The 14,447-nt window shown below is 39.3% G+C and overlaps 1 protein-coding gene across 1 annotated transcript in view; it reads right to left on the bottom strand.

The window, feature by feature from the left end:
* Positions 1-1,020: 1,020 nt before the first annotated feature.
* LOC124717202 overlaps positions 1,021-14,447 on the bottom strand; it is a 154,704-nt gene continuing 141,277 nt past the window's right edge. Inside the window, exon 9 of the mRNA XM_047243981.1 lies at positions 1,021-1,106. Coding sequence (XP_047099937.1) covers positions 1,021-1,106 — 86 coding nt within the window. The remainder of the gene's footprint in view (positions 1,107-14,447) is intronic.

Here is a 14,447-nt window from a genome sequence, read left to right as displayed (position 1 = left end):
TTCCATCCCAGAATTTGATTACAGGATGGGTTCAGTGCTTCATAACAAAAACATCTGCAACAAATAAGCTGCCACCATGTAGACAACAAATGGTTCACCTCCCAGACAACATTGTAACAATAACAACTCCTTTTCAAAGAATTTTAGTGCACTAACTTAGTAGACAGCAGCAAGCCCTTTATCATCTGGAGAAAAGTTTGTGATGGATGTGGCATCTGTACACTTATTTCCATCCACGAGCTCCAACTGATGCAACAGTTATTGCCCAGAGATCAACAAGCACATCCCAAGTTCTATACACAGTTTTGGGAGATGATCAACACTCAGTCTGATTTTCTCCACAATTTCCTGATATCTGATGAAGTCCACTTTTGTTTATGGGGTATGTGAAAGAACAAAACTTTAGGTACTGAGTGCTGAACAATGGTCATCAAATGCGTGAAAGACCACTTCATAGTGCAATAGTTACTGTGTGGTTTGGCATTTCTGCACAATGACACAGACAGCACTGCCATACATGTTGTCACATTGTAATAGTTCATAATAGAGGGAATGTGACATATGATCATTGTAACCCCAACAGGATGATGCAACCGCTCACACAGTCAAAACATAGTGACAGCCTTATGCAGTATGTTACCAGAGAGTCTTCTTTCCCACCTTGATGACATCAACTGGCCGCATCATTCAACCAAAAAGTGTCTGCTAACAGACCAACAAGTATTGAGGACTTGAAAAACAAAGTTCATGCAGAAATCAAGCCCATTAACAAGTGACTTTCTTTGCAAGGGTATATCTGTTTCTGCCAAAAACTGTATCTCCAACAATGGTGGACATCTAAAGAACATAATTTATTAAAAGTGACATGCCTAATAAAATCATATGAAGGGTTCTCTGAACAATGCATACTAATAATTAAAATGTTGAAATTAGGACACTGTTCCTGCTACATCCTGTACACAGAAAAACTTATGCTACATTAATTTATCGCAGTTCCTGCCGCTCTTCTTAATATTGTTTTTATGACAGTGAGGTGTGGTGAAAGAGCTCCTCAAGCCCACTGCTGACCTCATCTTCTGTAGGCTGATTACTAACTAATTCTTTACCTAAAAAAGAGAAGAAAAATGCAGGAAGTTACTTTTCCTTCAACACAAGGTATGAAATATGACAACAATAATTACTCTGTATATAATTCATCTGAAAATCAAAGAAGCATGTACATAAAACTACTGAATGAAGCCAAGCACAAAACAGTATCATTGATTAAGAGTCTAACAATGAAATAGGTAAACTGCACAAATAAACTCAATTGCACACACATTATCTGATGAAAAGTAACTGGACACCCCCATGTAATGTGGAACTGAGTTCTGGATTATGAGAGGTCAGTAAATGGTGCAGTGAGTCTCACGTTGTCAGTGGCAAAGAAGTAACAGCAGAATGGTTCGGCCAGGAGAGGTGAGTGAAGTCCAACATGGCCCTTCCTCTGCAGCACACTAAATTTAATGTCAATAATCATGTCTTTTTTAGAATCTTTGGCAGAAACTCACTGGGAATGGGCATTATCATTCAATTCTTGTCTGTTCTTTTGATCTTGTACAGGGTTTGCCTTCACCTCCCTCGGGTCCTGCACTGCCAGCACTGGATGGGGATCCCGCGGGTATCGACACAGTGCCACTGATGTAATCATGGAAACAGCAACCTCTGCTGCAGGGATATACGAGGGTGGTCCCATAAGTACCCAACCCAATAAAGAAAAAACAAAAATTTTTGAAAAAAATGTATAATCTCCTTTCAGCTCTATACAGTTTTCCCAGCAATGTTAAATAAGTTCAACACCCTTTCTATAATGAGAACTGTCCAACTCCTCAAAATACCCATTAACTGCCAACATCACGTCTTCATTTGTTGAAAATCTTCGATCGCTGAGCCATTTTTTCAAGTTTGAGAACAGAAAATAATAAAAAATACATTTGGCGAATAGGGTACATGAGGTAGCAATTCACACTTTAATTCACTAATTTTGGCCATTGCAATAACGAACTTGTGCCTGGTGCATTGTCCTGAAGAAACAACACTTTCTTCTTGGCTAAATGTGACCATTTTTGCTTGATTTCTTGCCCGAATGTTGCAATAAGCTTCCATAATACTCACTGTTGATAGTTTTTCATTTTTCAAGGTAGTCAATGAAAATTATCCCACACGCATCATAAAAAACTGATCCCATGACCTAGCCTGCAGATGAAACGGTCTTTGCCTTCTTTGCAGTCAGTTCTCCAATTTGCATCCATTGTTTTGATTGTTCTTTTGTCTCAGGACACATCATGGCACACTCGGATGCCAACCCTTCCAAGCCGATCACATATTTACATACTTCTCAGGAGGAACGTATTTGCACCCATGTTCTCTGTGTTTGCTTCAAAGTGCATGTATGGTGGAATCTTATATGTAAGGTGATCTGTAAGTGGTGGACCCATGTTTCATCCACGGTTATGAAACAGCGCAAAATATCAGCTTCGTTGCTGCAAAACTTCGCTCAAGACTCAACTGAAACATCTTCACAAGACTGACAAACCTTGCATACAGTTTTCTCATGTCCATATTTTCAGATAATATACGATGTACTGCGCTTTTTGAAATGCCTACTATGTCTGCTAGCTCGCACACTTTCAATTGACGATCATCCAGTACCACTTTACGGATTTTCTTCATCATTTATGGAGTCATCACCTCATTTGGACAACCACTGTGATGCTCGTCTTGGCAGCTCTTACGGCTACCCAATATTTTACTGTTGTCAACAAAGGAGAAGACTCTCCCAGAGTAGAATCTACCTCAGTTTTAATATTGGTTGCACTGAGGCCTTAAAAAAATTGTATCACGTAACGATGACAAGTTTTCTCCATTTTCATAAGTTCACGCACAACATTCACTATTAATGGCTGCCAAACAAATGCTAAGCAATGTGGCATATTCAAACTTGAAACACATGCTTCATAGGTCATATACTTTCTAATCCAGAGATACTTTTTAACAACTGCCATCACTCGGTCAGGCCGAGTACTTACGGGACCATTCTAGCAGTCCTCTACATCCTGCCACTTTTCTGTATGCCTCTGATGACACACTAGTCACCACTGTGTCATAACCAGTTCCAGAAGATGCTCCATCCTTGGGCACAGATGTGCACCCTATGACTGGTTTCTCATCCGGTGTTCCCGATCATTTGCAACGTGCAAGTTGGGGTACAAGCAGGAGCTTGTCATTGGTCACAGTTCCAGCTCCTACCTTCTCAGTGGGACCTGCATTGACACCTCTCTGTCATCATTACCAGCGAAGCCAGTACACTATGATAATGAGGAGGTGGTGTGGGGGCAGGACTGTAGTGCTGTTCACCACAGACGGCATGCTGGCCTGTCAATTTGTAATTCTCAGGGTGGCACCAGACATTACTAGTACCTCCCGTCAGAGGCAACCACACGGCAGCTGCAGCTGGCAACTGATAACCGCTATACAGACACGTCACTCTCCAGCGGTGCAGGCGTGCTTCTACCTAAGTGGGTAAGAGGCTGCTACAAGCTACAATTAGCTCCTTCAGTATTGTGACCAACATCTGAGTGAAAAAACTCTCTCTGCTGGTGATTCCAACATTACAGACTTGTTTACAGACCAGGACACTTTGAACTGCGCTTTGAATCAGACTGCATTTGTGTTTAGCACCTCACTGAGTTACAAATATGATTTCTGCATAACTGTTGTCCCTCATTTTTTGCTTTCTGCCTTTAAGACCAACATGTAACATTATGACCCTCTGTGTGTTGTAACGCCAGTATCGGTAACAGGAAGAATTTGATTGAAGATACTTGCCTCAGCATCTCACTGCTGGACGGCACACTCGGATGTCAACCCTTCCAAGTCAATCACATATTTACATACTTCTCAGGAGGAACATATTTGCACCCATGTTCTCTGTGTTTGCTTCAAAGTGCATGTATGGTGGAATCATGTATTTAAGGTGAACTGTAAGTAGTGAGTCTCTTGTCAGGCTAATAACTGAAAGGAGGATTGTGCTGCCATGACTAGAACTGCTGACAGCCTGGCACTGTTAGTGGGGATGATACTTCCACATTATTATTGCAAGGGTACCAACACAGACATAAGTGGAGCAACTCTTTGGACTGATTCTATGTTTACACTCAACTGATTAAGGAACAACTCCAACACTTCAAGAACTTTTGTATGCAACAGGGTTATAGAAATTTCCGAGTACACATTGCCATTCCAGTGGAGACACTTTCCAGGTAAAAACAATCCTGTGAATCCTCTGTCAAGAAGGAAAATCCCTAAAACCTTATATGCAGTGGAGATATGTTGGCCCTGTTGCTGGCCAAAAGAATATCACAAGTGTATTGCGCCTGTATCTTTGCCAAAAACCTAAAACTCACACCCAGATCCACAGGCTCTCCTTATAGAGGCAACCTAGCTACCGATGTACACTGAAAGGTTTTGTTCCTACTGCTAGCTGCTGTCAGTCACTGCCAACATTCTCCAACTGAAAAGGAAACTTACTGACCAAGTGAATTTGTGTGGTGAATTTACAGTGGAAGAAATGGCAGCAGCTCGATGCTATTCTATCGACCGAATAGGTAACACTGCACAGACCCATGTCACTGGCATTAATGTGTAGGACCATTGTGTGCCAAAATAGGAAGTGCCACAACTAAATGCAATACTCTACAGTTCATCTATGCTGGGACTAGAGCCATTCATCTAGAGCTGCTCACAACCCTGCAATGGATCAATTGTTGTTAGCACTACAAAGATTTATTGGCAGCTGCAGCATTCCACACACCATTTAGTGACAATGTGCAGGAAAATGTTACATTTTTATTTATGCAATTAGAAAACTTATCACATCAGTTAAAGATGTTCGTAATGTTAAGTGAAGTAGGGGGGTAAATATTGACAGACCTACTGTAAATACCATACCTGCTCCGACAGAGAGAGGGCACTAGGAAAGACGTAGCTATAGTGTGTGGAAGCCACGAAAATGCTAACTACTTACTGGTCATCTGGGATGCGGTCCCTAGACCTAGACAACACGCACAGAATAAATGGGATTATGACATCATTATGGAATCTCATAGAAGAAAAGCAAATGATGGTTTTTAATGGAATGTAAGAAAGCTTTTGTATTACTGTGCAATCGAGTGCACCCTTGTTAGAGTTCTCTTAGAGAAAGAATGTACTAGCACCATGTTAATGAACTGAACTCTAAATGCAGAACATCTGGAAACAGATGGTTGAAAGTGAAAATATGTGTTCAGCCATCAGTTGATAATTTGGTCATTAGTTGGAAAGCTTTAGTAATTTCCTGCAGCAGAGAATACACTTTGGAAAAGCCTGTACGGGTGTGGTACGGCATAGCTGGCCCACAAAATTCTATGTGGTGACCAGAATTACATACAAACCAGAATCATCAGAAAGAGGTAATCCTTCAACAGAACATAGTGACGCACGGAACTGAGTGCAAGTGAAATAGTAATGAGCAATGCCAAACTAAACTGAATCAATGAACATGACCAAACCCAAATGGATATTTTTTCACTGTGCAACACTTCTTTTAAATATTCCTGATTACAATTATGCAACTGGTTTTACTAACTTGTGTGATTGAAAGTTATAGCTAACTGAAGTTACAATGACATAATGGTAAAACAATTAGTGCTAATAAGCAGCTAAGCTATTGTTAGCAATCAATCAAAATCAGACATTTCCAGCTTTCCGAGAACATATTTGCAATTATCTGAAATTAACCAAATTACCAAATAACATTCACAGTTCAGACTATCAAATTTTCAGTTGCCTATTCAACTTTAGTGGCTGCTAGAGTCATAACTTTGGCTATGTAATATAATTTCTGTATTTTTTATGAATCAGACGACACCTCTCACTAATTAATTCAGTCAGTAATTAAGATTTTGAATAATTTACAATCATAAAATAATTATTTAAAGATCAATGCCTTACTCATAAATGGGGGATTTCAGATGACAAATGAATACTGTTGTTATGTATACTTTCATGAATTACTAACCTGAAACATTTGTCATAAACCAAACAATAGTAAAGTCTTAAAATTTCAAAACATTAAGTAATTTCATACATCACATTGTGTTCTTAGGCCTGTCAATAAACAGTCACCACTCTCCCAAAATTGTCAGTCCGCACTTGGATGTAAACGTATACATGTTGCTTTATGTGAATATCTGGGATCAGAAAACAAATGGGTATCATCATTATGTTGGTTTGATAGAATATCTGATCTCCGTGTCAGTTAAAGTGAAATCCTCCTCTGAAAAATAATACATGCAGTAAATGTTTGTGAAGAATGGGGAACTCAGTGATATCTTTGTAGCTAAAGATCTTGGGTGAGCTAGTAAATGTGCAACATAAAAGTGCTGATGATCTACTGACTCTTATTTACTGGACCATGTTATTATTATTGTTCATTGTGCTGTAAGTTACTTTGCATGCACCATTACTCTCATACTTCTGTCACTGTACAGTATGCCATTACAAGATTCAACAATTACAGTGACTTTTAATTAAAAATTGGGTGATTCTTCGACTGTATGTTTTTGGAAAAGAAAAGATATACTTCTCTTTATTTGTTTAATTTGTGAGTTGTAAAATTGTAGCTGGCCATCAACAGCACTATAGTGCAAAGAAAGTGGAAGGAATCATTTTCTAAAATCATTTCTTGTTTTCTCTACATCATCTGTCACTATCCTTCATACTATTAACTTCTGGAATATGTTTTCAGCATCTCAGAATCTGAGACTTCAAGACCTGTAAAATGAAGAACAATAAAAACAGCAGGTAAGGGGATCATCACAGTTAGTGGTAGAGAATGGTTAATTCAACCAAACGGTCTCTATGAAAAGTGCTCAGATGCTCCAGGATGAATGGAGGATGGCTGCAGACGTTGTTTACAAATACTTAAACCGCCTCGAGACTAACTGCCTAAAATGAAGATGAAGTGCTCTTGCCAGCCCACTTCTTTGAGCAGGAGAGATTTGTGAGACTGGCAATAGAATTCAAGCCATCAGTCATAGTGAACTTGATGAGAGAATTCAGAATCTGCTAGTAAACAGCAGAAGGCTTATGGAAGTACTGGAGCAGAGGTTTCCCATGCTCTTGCACAATTTCCACCAAGTCAAATACTCAAATGGAAGGTTGGTGAAGTTCTAAGTCAATGACATCAGCCTTCTGTAAGTAGTAGTTCTCCCATGACACATGTGGAAACAGGAAAGAGTGCAGGAGCTGAAAGAAGGCAGAGATGCAGCTCCACATACAGCCATCCTTGACAGACCTGTCCAATGTGACACAATCAAGCTTTAGAGACAACCTGAACCCTTCAATTCCAATCAGTATCAACAATTTCACTTGTAAGTAGAAAAGTTCATATAAAACTACGTTAAACAAAATTCTTTATTTAATACAAAAAGTTGTTTTACTAAATTATATATCACTTGACTGATACAAGTCTTTAATAACATAAATCATGTAAACCTCATTGCCTCAAAGATTATCTTTGCCCTTGTTCTTTTTGTACTTGACAGGAAGAGTGCTTGTATGGTGGAGTGTTGGGAAGACAGTTGTATGAAGTAGCAATGTTTAATTGCGTAAAGAAGAGTCTTATGGAACCTTTTGTAGTACATATCTTATGAACCAGTTGTCTTTGAAGTTATGAATACAGAAGATGCAATGAAGAAACTGTTTTATTTGATGTTTAACACACTATCAACTCAAAAAACCTACAAATAGTATGTTTATTTGTACAACCAAACCTGCAGACCTGAAAAGAAGAAAATGAGGCCAACTTCAAGACAATCAACTAATCAAAAAGTTATATTTTAGTAAAGTGAATGTTCTCTTCAATGACACTTCCTCCAGAACAATGCCAAAAGTCCTTTCAGTGAACACTTCAATGTATAAATGTTACTGTAGTGGCATGTTACACCAGCTGTTCACACTCCTGGAGGTAGACCAGGGTGGAGAGCATGACATAGTGGCAGTAAACTGCATCTCTACATCTGTAATTAAAGGCATTTTATAACTTAGATGGTCTGTAAGGTCTGTGTGAATATAGCTGTATGTTGACTGTTCTTAAATCACATTATAGTTGCTTTGACTCTTCAGTAATTTTAAAACATTTTGTAAAATCTTTCAGTGATGTCCAGTACAAAATGAACAGGACTGAGAGGTCTCACAAACTTCCTCCTCCAAATGCCCAAATAGTTACATCACAGCACATATGGACTCACATCGACTTTGCACCAGTCAGTTAATTTCGCTGAGCTCATAAATCCTCTGGAATCCAGCAAAATAACATCATCTCCCCATACTTTGCAGTTGAAGAAGGGAGTCCTTAATGGTGCGAAATGGACTTCGTCCTGTATTAGGTTTGTACAACAGGGAGCCAGACGAGCTTGGGTAGTTCAATACACAAGTCCATTCTATCTTCTTCACGGGCTAGAATCCCAATGCAACTCTTATGATGGCCTGTGGTTAAGGCAAGGTAGATATTCAATGATTTCAGAGAACTTTCAGTCAGGTCCTGTAAGTACAACAATGGATAGTCTCGAATAAATATGACACCTGTTAAATGTCACTGAACATTCGACAGTTGGAATGGTAGCCTTCTTTTGTGCAACTGACAGGTTATAAATGCAATGAGACTGATAAAAATCGACATTCCCAAAGAAGTGAGTGTCTTAATCTCAGTCCGTGTGTCTGATTGCTATTGCAGGGGAGGACATGGAGGGAAAAATACACTCTTTACTGGGAGAAAACACACCATACCCTGGATGAAAATACACTTTTCCCATGTAAGGGGACAATATACTTTCCCTCAGAGGTTTCATAAACCACCTGAGACATTCCTGGGACTTTAGGAAACAAAACCCAGCAAAATAAACAATTCATTTTGGAAAAATCTTTCATGGGCAACATGTACATAGCATATTTTCAAGTTATGAAAGTATAAATAAGAATTTCGCCAAATAAAGCATGGTAGCTTCCAAAACACTGAAATCGAGATTCAGCTGGGTGATGTGCTCTTGTCTGCCAATCATAGTTCATTCATGTCACATGATCTCATCAGCCCAACATAGGAGATATTCAGGGCATAGGATACATCTACATCTACATCTACATCTACATCCATACTCCACAAGCCACCTGACAGTGTGTGGCGGAGGGTACCCTGAGTACCACTATCGGTTGTCCCTTCTGTTCCAGTCTCATATTGTTCGTGGAAAGAAGGATTGTCGGTATGCTTCTGTGTGGGCTCTAATCTCTCTGATTTTATCCTCATAGTCTCTTTGCGAGATATATGTGGGAGGGAGCAATATACTGCTTGACTCTTCGGTGAAGGTATGTTCTCGAAACTTTAACAAAAGCCCGTACCTAGCTACTGAGCGTCTCTCCTGCAGAGTGTTCCACTGGAGTTTATCTATCATCTCTGTAACGCTTTCACGATTACTAAATGATCCTATACGAAGCGCGCTGCTCTCCGTTGGATCTTCTCTATCTCTTCTATCAACCCTATCTGGTACAGATCCCACACTGCTGAGCAGTATTCAAGCAGTGGGCGAACAAGTGTACTGTAACCTACTTCCTTTGTTTTCAGATTGCATTTCCTTAGGATTCTTTGAATGAATCTCAGTCTGGCATCTGCTTTACCGATGATCAACTTTATATGATCATTCCATTTTAAATCACTCCTAATGTGTACTCCCAGATAATTTATGGAATTAACTGCTTCCAGTTGCTGACCTGCTGTTTTGTAGCTAAATGATAAGGCATCTATCTTTCTATGTTCTCGCAGCACATTACACTTTTCTACATTGAGATTGAATTGCCATTCCCTGCACCATACGTCAATTCGCTGCAGATCCTCCTGCATTTCAGTACAATTTTCCATTGTTACAACCTCTTGATACACCACAGCATCATCTGCAAAAAGCCTCAGTGAACTTCCGATGTCATCCACAAGGTCATTTATGTATATTGTGAATAGCAACGGTCCGATGACACTCCCCTGCGGCACATCTGAAATCACTCTTACTTCGGAAGACTTCTTTCCATTGAGAATGACATGCTGCGTTCTGTTATCTAGGAACTCTTCGATCAAATCACACAATTGATCTGATAGTCCATATGCTCTTACTTTGTTCATTAAACGATTGTGGGGAACTGTATCGAACACCTTGCGTAAGTCAAGAAACACGGCATCTCCCTGTGAACCCGTATCTATGGCCCCCTGAGTCTCGTGGACGAATAGCGTGAGCTGGGTTTCACATGACCGTCTTTTTCGAAACCCATGCTGATTCCTACAGAGTAGATTTCTAGTCTCCAGAAAAGTCATTATACTCTAACATAATATGTGTACCAAAATTCTACAACTGATCAATGTTAGGGATATAGGTCTATAGTTCTGCACATCTGTTCGACGTCCCTCCTTGAAACCAGGGATGACCTGTGCCCTTTTCCAATCTTTTGGAACACTACGCTCTTCTAGAGACCTACAGTACACCACTGCAAGAAGGGGGGCAATTTCCTTCGCGTACTCTGTGTAAAATCGAACTGGTATCCCACCAGGTCCAGCGGCCTTTCCTCTTTTGAGCGATTTTAATTGTTTCTCTACCCCTCTGTCATCTATTTTGATATCTACCATTTTGTCATCTGTGCGACAATCTAGAGAAGGAACTACAGTGCAGTCTTCCTCTGTGAAACAGCTTTGGAAAAAGACATTTAGTATTTCGGCCTTTGGTCTGTCATCCTCCATTTCAGTACCATTTTGGTCACAAAGTGTCTGGACATTTTGTTTTGATCCACCTACCGCTTTGACATAAGACCAAAATTTCTTAGGATCTTCTGCCAAGTCAGTACATAGAACTTTACTTTCGAATTCATTGAACACCTCTCGCATAGCCCTCCTCACACTACATTTCGCTTCACGTAATTTTTGTTTGTCTGCAAAGCTTTGGCTATGTTTATGTTTGCTGTGAAGTTCCCTTTGCTTCCGCGGCAGTTTTCTAACTCGGTTTTGTACCACGGTAGCTCTTTTCCATCTCTTACGATCTTGCTTGGCACATACTCATCTAACGCATATTGTACAATGGTTTTGAACTTTGTCCACTGATCCTCAACACTATCTGTACTTGAGACAAAACTTTTGTGTTGAGCCGTCAGGTACTCTGTAATCTGCTTTTTGTCACTTTTACTAAACAGAAAAATCTTCCTACCTTTTTTAATATTTCTATTTATGGCTGAAATCATCGATGCAGTAACCGCTTTATGATCGCTGATTCCCTGTTCTGCATTAACTGTTTCAAATAGTTTGGGGCTGTTTATCACCAGAAGGTCTAATATGTTATCGCCATGAGTCGGTTCTCTGTTTAACTGCTCAAGGTAGTTTTCAGATAAAGCACTTAAAAAAAATTTCACTGGAGTCTTTGTCCCTGCCACCCGTTATGAATGTTTGAGTCTCCCAGTCTATATCAGGCAAATTAAAATCTCCACCCAGAACTATAACATGGTGGGGAAATCTACTCGAAATATTTTCCAGGTGTTCAGCCACAACAATTGCTGAGCCAGGGGGCCTATAGAGACATCTAATTACCATGTCTGAGCCTGCTTTAACAGTGACCTTCACCCAAATTATTTCACATTTCGGATCTCCGTCAATTTCCTTTGATACTATTGCACTTCTTATCGCTATAAACACGCCTCCCCCTTCACTGATGTAGTCAGCCTACATGATGTAGTAAGCTGATAGCAACATTGCTGTTATGTACTGTGGTCATACAAATAGGAAAAATTAATGGTTTGAGTTAATGTACACACAACATAATTACGAGATAAGCTAAACTCATCAAAATCTTTTTGCTTTCTTTCCTTTTTTTCCTGATGGTGGGGTTAGGCAGTATCATAAGAGCAAGCTTCAACTGCAGCAGGTGAATATTTCTGACAAGCAAGATTACAAATTTCACTGTTGTGCATTGAACATTTTGTGGGTTAACGTGCTGAATACATGTGAAAAATTAACTTTCAAGCTTGGTCTTTTTTTAGCATGTGTTACCTGTTACAAAATATCAAAGATAAGTATGCCAGTATATTTTTAAATAACGGCATAAACGGCTGGTTTTCTGGGCCCAAAATTTTGCCATGTGGCTGTTCCTCAAAGCATTAAGTTCTGAAAGAGAGTCAAATGCTCCATGATCTAAGAAATTCATCACACATTCTCACATACAACATAATCCATCTTGTGTAAAAGAAAATTTACTTTTAACAGTAATGCTTCTTCCATCACCATTTGCAATATTTTCCCACAATATGTTAGAAATGTAAACAATTGTGGTATCACACTCATCAAAAGCAGTTCGCTGTTATGAAGTGTTTCTTAGTCTTCAACACATTTTGCTATCAGCAGACAGCAGAAACTTGTGTGTGCACTTCTTGTAAATGGCTCTTCTTCTTTGCAATTCAAGTTGTATTTTGGCATTTTTCTCTGCTGCAGTAGTGGGCTCAAGTAAAATTCTTTGTTACAGTATCAGTTCTATGAGTCAAACTTATAAAAATTTAGATGAAAAATAAAATAATGAAAAAGTCTAAGAATTTTTAAAAAATTCCAGGGGTTTTCACAGATCAAAAAATTTCCAGAATTTTCCAGTTGTACTAGGCAGTATATACCCTGTACTAATCGCACTTACAAAGATAGTTCACTTTGGTTACCACCTTGAGGGAAACCACTATCCTGTTCAAATCACTCTCACATAACTGATATAATATTGGGAGAGAAAACAATATAAATAAGGTAAGATTTCTGCAAAATCCATAACCATCAGTCTCTCCCAGAACATTCATCCCTCAAAGTAACATTGTAGGCCTCTTCAGGATTGAAAAAGATGTCTACTGAGTGCTGTTTCCACAGAAAATCCTGATGTAGTATAACTTCCAACAGAGTCAGGTCATCAAAACAATGGTTCAAATGGCTCTAAGCACAATGGGACTTAACATCTGAAGTCATCAGTCCCCTAGACTTAGAACTTAAGTAGGTAATCACACACATCCATGCCTGGGGCAGGATTCGAACCTGCGACCGTAGCAGCAGCGCAGTTCTGGACTGAAGCGCCTAGAACCACTCGGCCACAGCGGCCGGCTTAGGTCATCAGTTATGGTAAACAATACCTTCTGAATCCATACTGAAATTAAGAATACATCTGGGTTTGAGAACCCAAGTGAGATGGTGGTTCACCATTTGCTGCAACCTTTTTTGCCCACAGGTAGGGTCATTGAATACTTTCAGGTACAATATTACAATAACACCTTTTCATAAATTGAGAAATTGTTCTCTCTCCCAGATTAAGCCACAACAGGCTAGGTAGATTTCTTTGGAATTCAATCTGAAGTGCAGCTTAATAATAATAATAATAATAATAATAATAATAATAATAATAATAATAATCTTGTGATGAATTCTGTTATGACCAGGTGGTGTGTTAGAAATTACAGGCAATGCAGGATACAACTCCAATATAGAGACAGAGCAGCTGTAAACTTCATCACTATTGGGATATAAGTCCTAACCCCTGTTATCATAGCAAGTTCTACGGTGGCAAAAAGTTGATTCCTGACTAGTGGCAGCACCTGGACCAATATTTTACACCATGGAGTGAAATTTTTATCTTGGGAACATCTACAAACCTCCATATTCCACAACAGTAGTAACCGAGTTCTTCAAGATCACCCTGAGTTCCTCCTGAGTTCATGGTGTTCAGGAATTCCATGCCTGATCCATGACAGAGCAGTGTATCCTCGCTGTAACTGAAAATGCTGCTGTTTTCTCCAGTTGGTTCACATTTGAACTCAAGCAGTGCCTGATGTCTGCTCCTGATAAGTGAGCAGCTCATCTGAGTCCAGTACAGACTACACCAATGTATCAAAATTGTGGTGCACCACATTTTCAAAGAGGTAATAAACTGTAACAGCAATGGCTTATATGTTGGTACGGCAGTGGAAAAAATGGCACAGTTAGCTTGAAAACATAACCACATCTAACTGTCTTCACTCTGTTGTTGTAATTTTTGTGTTACCTATAGCCTTTTACCATAAATGAGCCACAATTTATATATGTGTGTGTTTTTGTGTGTTTTTTTACTGTGTCTATCTACCAGCGCTTTCCCGTTTGGTAAGTCATCGAAGCTTTGTTTTTAATATATTTTTCCCATGTGGAATGTTTCTTTCTATTTTATATATATATGGTTGGAAGATGCAGGCCAAAACGCCTGCGTTGGGCAAAGAATCTCAAGTTATTCCCAAACAATATACATCCTGCTGCAAAATTAAATTTACCACACTTGTGAGACAGTATTTCT

This window comes from Schistocerca piceifrons, chromosome 9 (assembly GCF_021461385.2).
Source record: "Schistocerca piceifrons isolate TAMUIC-IGC-003096 chromosome 9, iqSchPice1.1, whole genome shotgun sequence".
Lineage (NCBI taxonomy): Eukaryota > Metazoa > Arthropoda > Insecta > Orthoptera > Acrididae > Schistocerca > Schistocerca piceifrons.
The sequence above is the reverse complement of the archived record's forward strand: the minus strand, read 5'-3'. Positions and strand labels throughout refer to the sequence as shown.